At 43.6% G+C, this 17,102-nt stretch overlaps 1 protein-coding gene across 1 annotated transcript in view; it reads left to right on the top strand.

Annotated features, from left to right (window-relative positions):
• LOC142203388 (chloride anion exchanger-like) overlaps nt 1-1,636 on the top strand; it is a 56,833-nt gene extending 55,197 nt beyond the window's left edge. Inside the window, exon 21 of the mRNA XM_075274066.1 lies at nt 931-1,636. Coding sequence (XP_075130167.1) covers nt 931-954 — 24 coding nt within the window. The 3' untranslated portion in view covers nt 955-1,636. The remainder of the gene's footprint in view (nt 1-930) is intronic.
• Nucleotides 1,637-17,102: the final 15,466 nt, after the last annotated feature.

The raw sequence follows: 17,102 nt of genomic DNA, 5'->3' as shown, positions 1-17,102 counted from the left end.
CGACGTTATTGATGAGGGACGGCAGCGGAGAAGACAGCGTAGGAGCCGGGGACAGGTAAGAAACAGTAGTTTTTTATGTTTTATTCCCCCGGGTCTCCGATTATTATACTCTGGAGTCTGAAAAGACCCCAGAGTATAATAATTGTTTATGGGTGTCCGCAGTGGGTCATAATACTGGGTGCAGGGGCCACTATGGGACATAATACTGTTTGCAGGGGCCACTATGGGGGATAATATTGTGTGCAGGGGCCACTGTTGGGGATAATACTGTTTGCAGGGGCCACTAAGGGAGATAATACTGTGTGCAGGGGCCACTATTGGGGATAATACTGTGTGCAGGGGCCACTATGGGGGATAATACTGTGTGCAGTGGCCACTATGGGGGATAATACTGTGTGAAGGGGCCAGTATGGGGCATAATAGAACGCACAGGAATGCGTAGGAGGGAGTCGGTCGAGGTCTCCTGTGTCGGTCGGGGGGGTTGGGGGCCATGTCAAAAGCTCGCCACGGGGCTCCGCCATTCCTAGTTACGCCACTGCATCCTATATTTGCACTAGCACTTTCTTACGTATTTTTCAAACAGTTTTGGGACCATATTTATACCATTTGATCTGTTCTGATACAACATTTATGTATTAGGCTTGGTTCTTCAGTTGTATGTATGTATTGGGTTGTGTTCAGGGGTGAGTGGGGCTTTTGCCTCAAACAGTAAATGGGCTCAATGGACTTGTGCTGTCTGGTGTTGTCTAATTATTGTGATGTGCATTTGGGATGATGAGCAAAATCCACCTTTATTGAGCAAAGTCACCCATTATAGATTAGAGAAAAACTATTCACCATGGAAAAGTATGGATTCTTATCAGTGAATCATTGCTACTTTTATTCAATTTGATCATTTTCATTTTCTTATTGTTGTTTTTTTTTTTTTAGGGAAGAAATGAAACAAGATTCTAGATATCGTACTTGTCCGTGGATAATTGTACATGGGCTCCTGTATGCCTTTAATGTATTTCACAGATCAAACGAACCAGAAACATCAATATATATTAAAATAAAACAGATTAGTAATAATAGAAAATAACAGAAAACCATGAACCAGTAAAACTCATAATCACTTATTTCCAATTCCTACAATACTGTTCTAGATTGTGGCTTATAATTTAATCTGTCTAACTGTTTTTATATTGTATTTATATCAGAATGTAAACATTGAACATTAAGAACCCAGATCAAATTTACCAGCTTAAGATATTGTTTCCAATAGAAAGACTTCACATGAAGAGAAATAAGGATGATGGAGACAAAGTTTTTCACTCTGAAAACAAAAATCTTTATTGTAGCTTACTGTAAAAGACAATATAGTGAAACTCCAAAAATAAAGAGGACATTGGAGAAGCTGAGGGTACAAAACTGGGCATGTGAGGATGTATGCAGGAGTTGGTGGGTTCATGCAAGCTGTGAAGGGACCCTTGGTTCAAGTTCCTGCAGGGTTTTTTTTTATACTTTTTGTTTAATTATACTTCATTGCCATAGTACCTATTGTGTTTTTACCCTTTACTTAATGTTTACTATTGGTATCTGTGGATGTTCTAAGACTATAAGGGAAAGTTCACATGGGGTTTTTTTTGGACCGGAACCTGAGGCGGAGGCCGTCTCAGGTTCCGGTCCAAAATACGGGTGGCTGCGACTGCATCCAGTCAGGCACTCTGCTCCAGATTAGGCCCAAATGAATGGGCCTAGTCAGGAGGGAGTATCTTTAGAATGAGCATTCTTTTTTGTTTTGTTCTGGCTCCCGGAAAAAACAACTGAATGGCTTCCATTGATTTCAATGGGAGCCGTCTTTTTGGTTGGGATTTTGAGGCAGATACGGCCTCAAAATCCTGACCAAAAAACCCCGTGTGAACTTTCTTTCTGGACACTTACATTTGCAGCTTTGTGTGGCCTCTGTTTTCCTTGCATTCATCAGGATATTTATGTACTTTGTTTTCCTTTTTGTTTTCGAAAGCCTAATAAAATATTTTCTAAAAAAAAATAAAAAATTGAGCGCACACCAAGGAAATTACTGTAACTACTAAATAAAACCTTGTTTGGCCTGCTTCCACTTGTGTGACTTGTGTAATATAATCATAACATCATGCTAGGATTGTCGTATGGAGTATGAAGTGCCACATCATTCAGTAGCTACTCACACCCTTGATTCTGTCCATCTACAACAGAGGTCATCAATATGTTATCTGTGGAGGTCCGACACACAAACCCCCTACAGATCAGCTGTTGGGGCATACTTTTAGATATGCAAGAAAAATTGTATAATGCAGGGCTGACAATTTATACAGTTGTGAAGCTGCACACCATCAATAGCTGTGGGTGAAACGCAGATTTGTCCAACAGCTATTCTACCTAATTTCTAAAAACATGGTTTGGCTGAGCATGCATTTATTGTTATTGAAGAGAGGGGGGTAAGTCACTGCCAGACTTCTTTGGACAATGGTTTATATAGCTATTGTGAGAACAAAGGAATTTGAACATGCCTGATCCTTAGTTAGTACATCCTGATAAATAGAAGGTAGTTGGCTAGGCTCACTAAAGTTATGTTAGTGCACCATGATGTGTGATCGCCGAGTTTAATACTGATACTTTATATGAATAACCTACATATGCTTATTATCCAAGGCTGGCAAGGGTTAACCTTTGTCTGTCAGCAGACTGTGGTTTGGAAGGGGTTTTTTCCTGTGGGTTCTTCCCCATCCTCTGGTGTGCTATATAAGCAGGGGACGTGCTCCAGTCCTTTGCTGGTTATACTCTTGTGATCAGCTTGTGATCTGTGACCTGAACTTCTCTTGTTTGTTTAGTTCTGAAACTTGGCCTTGTCTGTCTACTGTTTTGCTTACCGTCTCTGGGTTGGTGTTTGTTGGTGTATGAGTACTTTATCCCTGAGTCTCTGCTAGGGTGTATTCCGAGGGTCTTTATTTAAGTACAGTATTTAGTGAGGCGTCCTCTTATTAGAGGAAAACTCTGGCACTAGACAGGCTTAGTCAGGGTGAGTTCCCTTGCTATTGTCCACCTGCCTACTTTGCTTTGCAGTTCACTCATTTTGTCTGCTTATGTCTATTTTGTATTTCTAAATAAACTAATTTATTTCATACATCTGTTTGATACTATTCAAACATAGCACTTATACACAAATTCACTGATCATGTAGATAAAACATAACTTTTATTAAAGTCTCAATAAAATTGTTGAATAAATATGCACCGATAGTGTGTCCCAAACATGATCCAAAGAAAAAAGGAAAATTAAAAGGCCATGTACTACAAGAGAGTGGTATAATAAGGCGTGTTGCACTCACAACGTGTTGACACATTGAGCCTGGGGAGCTGAGTATTTACCGAGGACTAGAGCAGTGACAAGAGCACTATGCCAGACCAGCTGTGCCACATTACACTCAAGGTTAATACCTCTCTGTACTAGTCCCAAGACTCAACACTAAGGCCGGGTTCACACAATGTCTTTTGGCACGTAATGTGACACGTAGACGCCGCGGGAGCTTTTGCGGGTCGTGTACGCTCCCATTTATTTCAATGGGAGCTGGGACTGTATATGCGGCGCTATTTTGCGGCCATGATTTTGCGGCGGCCGCAAAATAGTGCCGCGTATATGGTCCTGGCTCCCATTGAAATCAATGGGAGCGTATACGGCCCGCAAAAGCTCCTGCGGCGTCTACGTGCCACATTACGTGCCAACCCGGCCTAAACCTGCCACATTACGTACCAACCCAGCCTAAACCTGCATGTTTCAATTATATAGAATATCCTCAGGAGTGGAGACAACTAAGCAGATATCCATCTGCTGAGAACAACAATCACGTATAATGAGTGTATAGGTGCACTAAGTTGGCAATACCACTCAAACAGAGATTCGAAGACTATAAAGAAATTGCTCTGCCCAACTCAAAAGGTCAGGCCAATTGCAGCAGCGGTACTGGTTTTGGAAATCACAGCATGTCAATTATACTTACGGAAACGCCGGCAAATTCTCTAGAGGTATAATGGAAACAGAAAGCACTGTGGGAAAAAAACATGATGCATTGCCACTACAGTTCTTGTCACAGCTCTTTTTTACTTCAGCCTGTTATATGGAGTCTTAGCTTAAAGTGGTTTTCCAGGACTAAAATATTAGCTTGACATTCACTTGACATCCAGAACCTCCACATATCATCACTGTGGTCATCAATAGGTCATGAATATTTTAGTCCTGCAGAAACCATTTAAATATACATAACCAATAATAACCAGTCAATAGGAAGATCATCGGGTATCCTTCCATTTTCATTAATTGCTTCTTCTTAAATAAGTCTTAACTTTTTCGGTTCCATCATTTCGCTGAATCTGACAGCTGTTTCCTAATTCTAACCTTCAATGGTCTGACTCTAGTAGAATGCTGTAGGTGCTGCAGGCATAACAGTTTCACATTGGCTTGCACATTTTAAAAAATGGTATTATAAATGCCAAATTGTAAGTGGGGGGAATGCTTGATACAGATTTTGCATTGTGATCTAGGAGCTTCAACTTTTTCCGTCATTAACATATTTCACAAAATCTATAAATAGACCTCATCCTTTAAGGACAATGCATCCTTTATCTTAAGTCATGGGCTAGGTAGACATTATTCAAGTAGGATTCCGCAAAGCTACATATATTTGGAAGTGATGACTGAAAACACAGAAAGCACTAAGTGATGGGCAAGAGTAATACATGCTGTATTCAGTCATGGACGTGTTCCAAGAATAATAGAGTCTTTCTAGTAAAATAGCTACTTAAAATGTTTCAATAGACCAGCAACCTATACTCATGTGGAGCAAGACTAAAGAGAATAGAAGGTAAAGTCTCACTCTATATAATATTATGTTATATTATTTTATTTTATTTAGCACTATTCTATAATTCAGGTTGTATTTTTAATTCCAACATTTTAATTTATTAGCTATTATTAAATTATTTTGGAGGGAAAAGCAAAAAATGGAAATATAGTCTTGAGTGGTTGGATACAAATTATAGCAAAGGGTTTTTTGTGCAGATTGTGTTCTAAATAAAGATACAAAATTCTTTTCTCCATTCTGCTGGCTGTGAGCCTTTAGTAGAGTTTAGATGTTCTCATCTACTTTAACTCCATCCCATCCCCATGAATTTTGTCTTTTTGTTTTCACTATATCTCCTCGGCTTCTAAAAGCCATACCTTTTTTACTGTTATGTTCACATAACTGTATTAAGACTTGGGTTTTTTTACGTTATACTGTACAGGGAAGCTGGGGTGGAATTGGAAAATCTGCAGTTGCATCATTTTCTTATGAGTTTTATTTTTATGTTGTTCACTTTTGAGCTACTATTTGATGGATCAGTATAATTATGGCAATAACAAATTTATATAGTTTAAATACCCTAAAAAAAATTAAAAACATTATTCAAATCAAAATTTTCTTTGCATTGCCATACTCAAGTTTGTAAATATTGCCTCTTACAGAGCTATGATTTTTGCGCCTCTTTGCAAATTGATTTTCTTTGTAAAATGAGGAGGGAGCTGATAATAGGCCTGCTTTACAAAAGTGTATTTTTATACATATGGATCCACAATATAAACATAGAATGACATTGGATGCATCAGTACTTCATCAATGTTTCTGCTGCATCCCAGTGGACCTTGCTTTTATGTTTTTATTTTATTTTGTTGTGTTCATTTGCCGCTGTGGATATAGTTTGTTTTATATGTGTTTTCCTCTGTAATTGTATTGTTTTATAGTTTCCTTTTATGTTATGTATCCCCTTTTTAGGACCCTTCCACTGTGCAATGTCATCCTTCTAGTTTAGAGGGCTTGGTAGATCCATGGCCAATTACTGGCCTAGATTAAAGGGGAAGACTGTGAATCTCTACTAACCATTAGGCCAGTTGTATTGTGTGCTAGCAGCCAAGAGATCACTACAGGCTGAGTGTGCCCACTGCAGCCCCTGAGACAGGGAAGAGAAGCTGTCAGCCTCTACTTAGGGAGAAAATGTGCCAAACATTGTACGAAGTTGAAGTTGTGAAACCTACTTGCCAGAACCTGTTCATCTTCAGGTATCTGGGATCCTGGGACATCATTTAATACAACCCCCATAGCTTTAGTGGGAGAGGCACAGATGATATATTCATTGAAGTGACAAAAGACACCAAGTAACATTTGTATACTGCTCATCCCTCACCCGAGTCTGGAACTAGCCACCACAGTAAAATTCCTAACTACAACTCCCATCAGTAAGCTGCATATGTTGTCCCTAAAGTTCATCTTGTTTCAGCTACACTACTTGCTTTAGGGTTGTTCCTGCACTTACCAATAGGGGTCCTCTTCTCACCACCATATGGCTCATGGTAAGAGAGGACCCATCTCCATCTGGAAGTGCCCCAGAGGAAAACTTCCACCACCATCAGGTACATTTCAGGCCCCTCAAACAGATCCTTTATTTTTTGCCCAACTGAAATTCATACTAATGAATTTAAATACAGTAGCCATGAAACACTGATACATATGTAATTTTATTCCTCTCCATATAAAAGTACATAAAGATAATCACATACACATTAGGTATCCCTGTGTCTGAAGACATCAGGCATACCCTAAAATGTTATAAATAAATACATCAGACCCCACAAAAAAGACACCTTATGCAGTCCCATACACAGAAATATAAAAAAAATTATAGGTGTCAGAATATGATGATTCAATGATTTATTTATTTATTTTTTACAAAGTTTAGATCTTTTTGGAGGGGTTAAAATGTCATGAAAACTATATAAATTTTGTATTCCCAGATTCATACTGGGGATTTGCAAGAAATTCCCTCAAAGGCCCCAAGACACGAGCTGCAGCCAAAAAATCACTGTAGCAGAAACGCATCACTTTCTTTCCCCTAGCATTTTTCACACAAAGTCCGCTGATTTTTCCTCTGCGGAATTTCTGCCCCTATTATATTTATACAGAAAACGCCAGATATACATGTCACCATTAGTTTGACATAACTTTGGCTGTGCTTACCATAGAGAGCATCCTAGAAGCTCTGAAAATGTCATACACTATGTTATAAGTCAATTTATGGTGTGGTTTATCATAAACTTACACCATCTGAAATTAATCTTTGGACTGAATCAAAAACTAAATTAATTTGAGAGGTTTAGACATCTTTAATGACGAGTTTCTCTAGACTACTTTAGACTTTAGACTCTTATAGACTTTCCCTTTTATACATAAACACCGAGATGTTAAAACCCTATATGCTGCCTTTATGGCCTTCCTCTTGGGGTATAAATGTCCACATATTGCTATGAGAAAGCTACGGTTTCTTAGGGTTAAGGAGGGAGTTAACATGTTAGATATACGATTGTATAACTTGGCAGGAGTATTTCACCATGGATTAGACTGGACATATAACACAAGCTACTACTCAAACACATCCCTAGAGATAGAGATGGCATATCCCTTGTCCCTGCCGGCACTACTACACAGAGGATTCTCCAATGTCCCAAGGCTCCCGGTGATAGGAGATACAGTAGTTGCCTGGAATGGAGCATAGAGCAATATTGCCTGCCATTTTTGTTATCCAAATATATGCCATTATGCCATCCTAAATTTAACTAAGGGCTGGGAAAATGGCTAGAGAGATAAGGGGATTAGGTTAACTGGATGCCTCATTCATCCCTTTGAGCCCCCCAGATAATACTCTTATAATGGATTGCAAGCCCTTCACCAGTTGCCACCATCCCACTTCTTTACCTTTGGTCAGATTAAAAACTTCCTTTGGAGCAGGTTTTGTGATAGGTCCTCCATGTTTATCTCCCACTGTTGTGATCAGCAGAGGTAAAAATATTGTTACTTATTTACTTTTATGCCTTGTTGATCAGTATTTAAAAAAAATTCTTTTCCCTGGACCTCCTTAATATTGATGACTTTAGAGTCTCTTATTCTATCTTGCCCAAATAACATCACTGTACTGAACAAATGACAACCAAATAGAGAACAAATAATACATATATTGCATATATTGCTCTACAATGCATAATTAATATCATACAGTGCACATATGTTGTCATTATACAAATAATGACGCAATACTGTGCTTAAATATTGCCATACAGTAGAGACATACCAGCTCCATAGAGATCTATATATTACCATGCAGTACCCTAATAATGTCACACTACAGTACACAAATATTACTACCATGCACTGATAAAATATTATAACTTATATATACACTATCTAATGAATGTCAAACATAATGACTCACAGTAAGTGTTTTCTCTGCTTGAGACATGCACATCCACTCCTTCATGCGGCATAATCTGTCCCGGAAGCTGCATAGACATCTTTGGTTACTCTGTGTGCCTTCACATCTCCTTCCTTCTACTTCCAGAGCAGCTACATTTAACCCCTTAGCAGAATGTAATTAATAATGTAACCGTGTAGCTGATACCTGCTGGTACATTTTGTGGTTATCGTCACTGACACATCATTGATTGTTTCTCTAGTAACCAAGGAAAGGCATTATAATGGGATATTGCAAAGCTTGACAGCTTTAAAACATCAAATACCCATTTGTTGGTTTTCACAGAGAAACTACATATTTATCTTTATAAATTTCTCATTTGATCATTATATCCGACATCTCATGGCACAATTGATTAATATTACTAATAAAAACAAACATAACGCACAAGGGGCTAAGAATTTTGTGAAAGATTAATATTTGTGAGCCTTAGCAAACATTTTTACTTTTCCATCATTCTTTTGTGGCATCTTAGTGAATTACATTAGAATGTCATATATCACTTGTCTATACACGTCTATAGAACCCTGGAAAATAAATCTATATGACAACTTGGTACTATTGTACTACCTGACTTATTTACATCACAAATCCCACTACTACTTAACCCCTTCCCAACATCCACCATACGGAAGATGCCGGGTCTTTAAAGACAGCGACCGTTCTCCATGTGTCCGCTGAATTCTACAGGGCAGGATTCCCCCCCCCCCCCTCCCCAAGTGAAAAAATAGCCCCCAGGGCCGGCTCCCACGCTGCAAGATCACAGGAGCTGACCTGTTCGTTTGACAGCCGGGAGCCTTGTGAAGGCTCCTACGCTTGTTGTAGCATTATAGCTATGGAGGCTGGTCTAGACCAACTATTGAGGTTAGTCTATGACCAGCCTCAATAGCTATGTAGCAAATTTCCCATAAACTGCAATACAGTTGTATTGCAGTCTATGGGACTTGCAATCAAATGATTGCAGGTTCAAGCCCCCTAGGGTGGCTAATTAGTGCTTAAATTGGAAAATATTTTTAGGGACATCTGTGAAATAACGGCTTTCCCCCTGGGCAAAACTCCGCCCCACACTGCAACCCCACCTCCCACCCCTACGGACCCACGCATTCCTGCACACACTATTATGCCCAATATTGGCCAAAATTATGCCCCATAGTGGCCCATGCACACAGTATTATATACCCCATTGTGGACAACCATTAACAATTACTCTGTGGTCTTTTCAGAAACATAGAATACAGGTGATATGTTATTTTGGCTGCAGAGTGAACTCTGTAAAAACTGTGCCTGTAAGAAAGTCACACAAATGCACTTTTTCTTCAGATCCACCCCATTCTAAATATCCTTACCAGAATCCCAAAACATTGTAAAGATTTATGAATGGCAGTATCATAAAGAACAATTTGTTCCGCAAACATTAAGTCCTCATATGGTTCTGTAAACGGAAAAATAAAAAAGTTATGGGGTTTGGAATGTGGGGAGTCAAAAATGAAAATCAAAAAATGTCCCCAACGGGAAGGGGTTAAAAAGGTATTTCCAAGATTCTTGGCTTGAAATGTGTTAAATTGTTCTTGTCCAACTGCAAGTACTCATCATTCTCATTCAGTGGATCAATAATTCCCTGTATAGTACTGTAAATATACCAATGAAAAACACACAGAGAAACTCAAGACTTAGAAATTACTAAGTATACAAGGAACTCTCTTTACGGTGACATGCCTCTTTTCATGGAAATTTGATATAAATATGTTGATGCTCAAGAACAACACTGACTAATCCCTGCGTGGTGCAGAAACATGTGAATGACAAAAGGCTTTCTAAATATATTTGATTCCAAAGGTCAGTGTAATGGAATGAATCAATAGAAAATAAAATATGGATGTGTATGAAACAACCAATCAGGAGTATATATCTAGCTACACATATATTTATTTATATACCGTTTTCCAAATTGTTATATAAATTATATTTCAGTATATTGTTCAAATATCAACAGCATATAACGAGTGATTATGAAGATAATCTTGTTTCCCTTAGTCCTAACAGCGGCACAATGTGGGGTATTTCTGCCCCTGTGTGCTGGTAGGACAGGCGGATATTTAATTAGCCAATCAAATGCGTGGCAGGCCCTATAAGAGGGCACAAGAACCTCCCCTCTGCGTGTAAATACAAAAGTACCTCCATTACATTTATATACAGTTTTATACATAAGATATGATTCCCAGGGTGGGAAATCTTGTGCCGCTGTTAGGACTAAGGCAAACAAGATTATCTTCATAATCACTCGTTCCCTGTCGTCCTCAACACAATGTCGTCCTCAGCACAATGTGGGGATATAGCAAGCAGGTCCCCAAGATGGGTGGGACAAACCCATGACCGAACTTAAACTGGTCTGGGCAAAGGCAGTGGAATCTGCCACTTGGTCCTTCAGGCGGTAATGCCGAATGAAGGTGGATTCAGATGCCCAAGAGGCAGCTGCATATATTTGGTCCACAGACAAAGCACTTCTTTCTGCCCGTGAAGTGGACACTGCCCTGGTTGAATGGGCATGAAGGAAAGATGGAGCCGACAGCCCTTGGGCGGTATAGGCGACTCTAATAGTCTCGGTAACCCACCGGGATATTGTAGCTTTGGCGGCTTTGGCGCCCTTGTTTTTCCCCGTGTAGCTGACCAACAGGTTTTCAGTCCACCTAAAGGGGCGAGTGCGCTGCAAGTAGATCTGCAGGCATCTAACTACATCCAGCTTGTGCCATCTTTCTTCTTCAGCAGAAGAAGGGAACGGAAAAAATACTGGAAGGGAAATCAGTTGGTTCCTGTTTACAGCAGATGGCACCTTGGGACGAAACCCAGGGAGGAACCTAAGCTGTACATGGTCAGAGAAAAAGGTGGTATATGGCTCCTCAGCGGACAAAGCTTGTAGTTCACTAACGCGTTTGGCAGGTGTGACTGCCAATAGCAGCGCCATTTTGCCGGTTAGCGACTTGAGGGAGACCTCTTCCAGAGGTTCAAATGGCTGGCCACATAGGGCGTTCAGGACCGGAATAAGGTCCCATTGGTGGACAGGGGTGTTTACCACCGGTCTCAGCCTAGTTGCCCCTTTAATAAAGGTGCTCACTAAAGGATCCTGAGACAAACGCCTCCCCAGATAGGCGGACAGGGCCGCTACGTGTACCTTGAGTGTGGCCGCAGCAAGACCTCTGTCTAGTCCGTCTTGAAGGAAGTCCAGGATCGCCTCCGTAGGGGGGGGGGTGGAGTCCACTTGATGCTGCAGACACCAGGCATTAAAGATGTTACCTATTCGACGGTAGTTCCTGTTAGTCGAATCTGCTCTGGTGCTGGATAGGGTCTTCAAGACGGCTTGTGACAGTCCTCTATTCCTCAATAGGGACTGGTCAACCTCCAGGCTGTCAGGTTGAGTCTCCTCAGATCCTGGCATCTCAGCTCTCCTTGGGTTACCAGGTCTGGGAGTGGGGGAAGCCTCCAATATATGCCCTGACTCATTTGTATGAGCTGAGCAAACCAAGCCCTTTTTGGCCAGAACGGGATTATGGCTATTCCCGAGGCTTGGTCCTGTCTTATTTTTATCAATACCTTCGGTATGATTGGAATTGGAGGGAATATGTAAAACAGCCTGAACCTCCATGGGATGGACAGGGCATCCACCGCCAAGGGATTGTCCTCCTGGTACAGAGAGCAGAAGGTCCCCACCTTGGCGTTGAGTCGGGTAGCCATAAGATCGACCTCCGGGAGACCCCATCTCTGGACGATCTGTTGAAATACGTCTGGATTGAGAGACCATTCTCCTGATACGGTAATACCCTGACTCAGCTGATCCGCTACTATGTTCAGGGAGCCCTTTATGTGAACAGCGGATAACTGGACCAGATTCTTCTCCGCCTAGGCAAATATGAGATTCGTCTCTCTCAGCAAGGTTGGTGACCTGGTGCCCCCTTGTTTGTTTATATAGACTACCACCGTCATATTGTCTGACCGGTTTTTGACAGACTTGCCTTTCAATTCTGGGGCAAAGTGTACTAGGGCCAGGTACACTGCTCTGAGTTCCTTGAGATTGGATGACCCCAGCTCCGGACATCTCCATCGTCCTTGTACAGTTTTGTCTTGACAATGGGCTCCCCATCCCCACTGGGATGCATCTGTTGTCAACAGGGTCCACACTGTCGGGACCGTGGACCTTCCGTCTTTCAGGTGTATCCACCATCTGAGGGAAAGACGGGTAGCGGGAGAAAGGCAGATCTTCTTGTGCAATCCCCGTGGAGACCTGTTCCAGGTTCTCAACACTTCCATCTGCAGGGGACGCAAATGCCATAAAGCCAAAGGCACCGCCCTGGCCGAGGATGACATCAGGCCCAGGACTCTCATGGCGGTCCGGATGGTTACCTGCCGAGTGCGCAATAGGAATCGTGCACTGGCTTGGATTCTTTCCTTCCTTGGACTGGAGAGGAAGATCTGCATCGCTTCTGAATCCACTATAAATCCGAGGAATTTTCTTCAGGTGGATGGAACGATTTCGGACTTCTCCCAATTGATAATCCTAACTCCTGTAGGAAGTTGATGGCAAGGTTGAGCTGCTGGAGGAGAGCAGCAGGAGACTGAGCTTTCAGTAGCCAGTCGTCTAGATAAGGGACGATGAAAAGACCCTGAAGTCTGAGGGCTGCGGCGACCGGAGCGATCACCTTGGTGAATACCAGTGGGGCGGATGTGATGCTGAATGGCAGAGCTGTGAATTGATAGTGCTCCCTGTGGCCTGCCATAGAAACGGCAATCCTGAGGAACTTCCTGTGGGAAGGAGCAATAGGGACATGTAGATAGGCGTCCTTCAAATCGAGGGTAACCATCACCTCTCCTGGCTGAAGAAACACAGCCACGGAATCCACGGTTTCCATTCGAAATGACCTCTTCCTGATAAACCGATTGAGGTACCTCAGATCTATTATCATCCTCCAGCCCCCTTTTGGGGACCAGAAAGACGGGGGAGTAGACTCCCAGACCGAGGTCTGAGGCTGGTACCTTCTCCAGGGCGCCCTTGGTAACATATTCGGCAACCAAGGCTTCTAGACTGGCCTGCTGAGAAGGTGGAAGAGTTTGGGTGGAAACGAACCGATCTGGAGGTGGAAGATGAAAGTCGATGTGATACCCGTGTTGTATGATCTTCAACACCCATGGGTCTTGGATATGGGTGAACCATGCTCTGGAAAAGGAGGAAAGACGTCCTCCCACAGGAAGGGGGGCCACAGGGAGCTGCCCCACGTCAAAACTCAGGCTTCCTCTTGGTGTCCTCCTTGGAAGCGCCACGACCAGCTCCCCTAGGGCGATATCTAAAACGCCGTTGTTGGGAAGGGCGTCTATAATTAGAGGAAGAACCTCTGCCTCTAGAGGGAGCACGTCTGCCCCTGGATGCTTGAGCTAGGGACCTTCCCCTACCTTCAGCTAATCCCTCCATAATGGCGTCTAAGCTTTGGCCAGACACCCTTCCCGGCTCAAAGGGGAGAGCACAGAGTGCTGCTTTAGACGCAAAATCTGCCCGCCAAGGCTTTAGCCAAAGGGGTCTACGGGCCGCAGTAGACAACGCCATAGATTTGACGGAGATTTTTAATTGATGGCAGGAGGATTCCGCCAAATAATCTGCAGCCCTATGAACTCTTTTCATAGAGGCCAGAATCTCATCTCTGTCTACGCCCAAGTCTATATCCCGCTCCAAGGCGGCTAAGCGGTTGCGCAAAAAGTCACCAACCATAGAGGAGGCTATGGCCACAGAGGCTTGCGCGGAGGAAGCTGAGTAGACCTTCTTCAGAACGGAGTCCGCCCTACGATCCAGAGGGTCCTGAAGATTTGAACCATCTTCCAAGGGCACCAGGGTTCTGCGGGACAGCTTTGCTACGGCCAAATCCACCTTCGGGGGAGGCCCCCAGGAATCCCACTGGGTAGTGTTAACAGGAAACAAACTCTTGAAGATCCTGGAAAGCGAATGTCCTTTCTCTGGCTGTTTCCACTGCTGCGCCATAAGGTCGGTCAGCGTGGCGTCCGCATGGAAGGCAATATGTCCCCCAGAGGCAGACGTGGAGGCTTCCCCGTCAACATCTCGGCCCACTGTAGACCGGATGGACTTCAGCAGCCTGCCCGTTTGTTCATAATGGAACGCAGGTCTGCTGGAAATGACTGAGTCGTCCTCGGAGGAATCATCCTCTGCCACCCGCAGGTGTTACAAGGGGGGGGGGGAGAGACGAGGAACGGAGCTCAGAGCATGGTCTCCTGGTGAGCTGAGACAAGGTGCAATGGATCCCTTTGAGGGAATCATCCTGCAAAACAAAAAGGAGAGTACAAGCAAGGGAAAAACTATTTACCCAAGCGATGCCCAAACTCACCATCTCCTTGACCCATGCCATCATATCTCTGGGAGAGGGATCCACAGGTGGAGGACCTCTGCACCCGTGACAACGGGCCCACTCATAGCCTGAAAATAGGCAAGTTATAGGACCAGTAGTACCCCGCAGGGCACAACCTTTCAAGCCGCTACCTACCATCAGGGAGCGGTGTGTCGCAATCGAAGCAGGAAAGATGTTTCCTCTTGGAAGAGGTTTTCCTCCTACCATCCCCAGGAGGGGTAGTAGAGGATGACATATCCTACAGAGAGAGATAATAGACCATGCAACACTGTCACCATGACATCATACCAGCTTTTAAAAAAAGGGTAAATCTTACCAGGTCCTGTAGACCGGACAGCGAGGTGACGGATCCCAATAAAGTTTGCAAACTGGAAAAGAGTTCAAGATCAATGAACACCACAATCGCACGCCTTCAGCAGATACTGCAGGAAGGTCTCTGACACCAGGCCAGCCAGCCTCTTAATTCTGGCCGGCTGGAAGTGGGCGGAGCCACAATCAAAGCAGGTGAGGCAACCTGCCCAGACAACTAACCCTGTAATCAGGGGTCTGCAAAGATATACATTCCCCCCCACCAAGAGGCCCTTAACACGGGCACTTACCCCCACATCTCCCCGTCTTTTCCGGCCTTTAATAAGGCCTGAATCTTCCCTGAGTGAGCGGCCGCCAGCGCCAGGCCGTTGCCATGGCGCTATGATACTTCCGGCGAAACCGGAAGTGCGCGCTTACAGCGGCCACCAGAGGTGGCATGCGGAGTCCCCGGACTCTCACCAAAATGTCAGGTAAGTCACAAGGAGCAGGGGAAGCGGAGGAGAGGGGGGGCAGGGGGGATAGAGGGGGGTAGCCACACATGGCTAACAAGCACCTTCTCCCCGCAGGACACAGAAGGTGACAAGAAGAAAACAACCGCTCAGGAGGTGAGTGATCCTGCTGAGCTTCTCAAAGAGGACACAAGTCCTCCCACCTGTCCTCTGTCCACACAGGACAGAAAAAAACACGCAGAGGGGAGGTTCTTGTGCCCTCTTATAGGGCCTGCCACGCATTTGATTGGCTAATTAAATATCCGCCTGTCCTACCAGCACACAGGGGCAGAAATACCCCACATTGTGCCGCTGTTGAGGACGACAGGGAAATCAAATTTTACTGGACAAACATTGCAATAACAACACTTTTTTTCACAAACTAAAAAAAACAAATCCACTGTTCCAAATTGTTATGCACAACAGAATTTATAAACATTTTATAGGTTTTAAAGGACAGAAAATCATCATTTGTTGAATTTGTAGCATTAAAAGTTCACATTTATTCAAATCAAAAGCTATTTCAATCAAAAAACACTTACCAGACGAAGTTACATGTTGACATAGGAGCCCTTCTTTGTTATCGCCTTCACAATTCTTGCATCAGTTGAACTTGTGACGATAGTTTTGCTTGAATTTCTTTGCAGGATGTCAGACTAGCTTCCCAGAACTACTATTTTGATATGAACTTCCACCCACACTCACAGATCTACCTCTTCCGGATATTCCAAATGTTCTCAACAGGGTTGAGAGATCAGGGAAGGATGGTGGCCCCACCATGAATTTCTTTCCTTTTATATCCATAGCTGCCCCTAAAGGGGCTTACTAGTTCTCCCATGATCCCAGCCCAAAACATGAGTCTGCCACCTCTAACATTGCATCCTTGGTGAGACATGGTTGCCATCTACCAATAATCCACTAGTCCATCTATCTGTACCATCCAAAATTAGTCTTTATGTATGTCTGGGCCCACTGCAACTACCTTGACTGTGAGCACTTTTTAGAGGTACAAAGAGATTCAGATACGTGTTTGCTGCTTTGTAATGGTATTTTAGCATCTGTTCTCTTCATCTGAAATTTTTTTCTGGCAGAAACCTTTCTCTTTATACCTTTATCTGCACTAAACCTTCTGTGCTCTGAATCAGCCACAAATCTCTTCACAGTACAATGATTACACTTAAACTTTTGTGAAATATAAGATAAGATAATCCTTTAACCCCTTCCCGACATGCGCCGTAATAGTACGGCGCATGTCGGGTCTGTAACTATGGCGACCGCCCGGGAGCCGGGCGGCCGCCATAGCCGCCGGGTGTCTACTGCTTTAAGCAGTAGACAACCGGCTCTAGTGCCTCCGATCGGTCCCCAGACCGATCGGAGGCATTACCCCTCCGGCGCTGCGATCAAAGGCGCCGGAGGCGCCATTTTCCCGGCGGCGCATGGGCGCCGCCATTTTGGCCGGGATCGCCGGCTCCTGGAGCATGCTCCAGGGCTGACGTCCCGTTGCCATGACAGCCAGGAGCATTGTACAGGCTCCCAGGCTTGTCTGCAAA

Source organism: Leptodactylus fuscus, chromosome 5 (assembly GCF_031893055.1).
Source record: "Leptodactylus fuscus isolate aLepFus1 chromosome 5, aLepFus1.hap2, whole genome shotgun sequence".
Taxonomy (NCBI): Eukaryota; Metazoa; Chordata; class Amphibia; order Anura; family Leptodactylidae; genus Leptodactylus; species Leptodactylus fuscus.
Note: the sequence above shows the minus strand (reverse complement) of the source record. Positions and strands in the feature narration are given on the sequence as shown.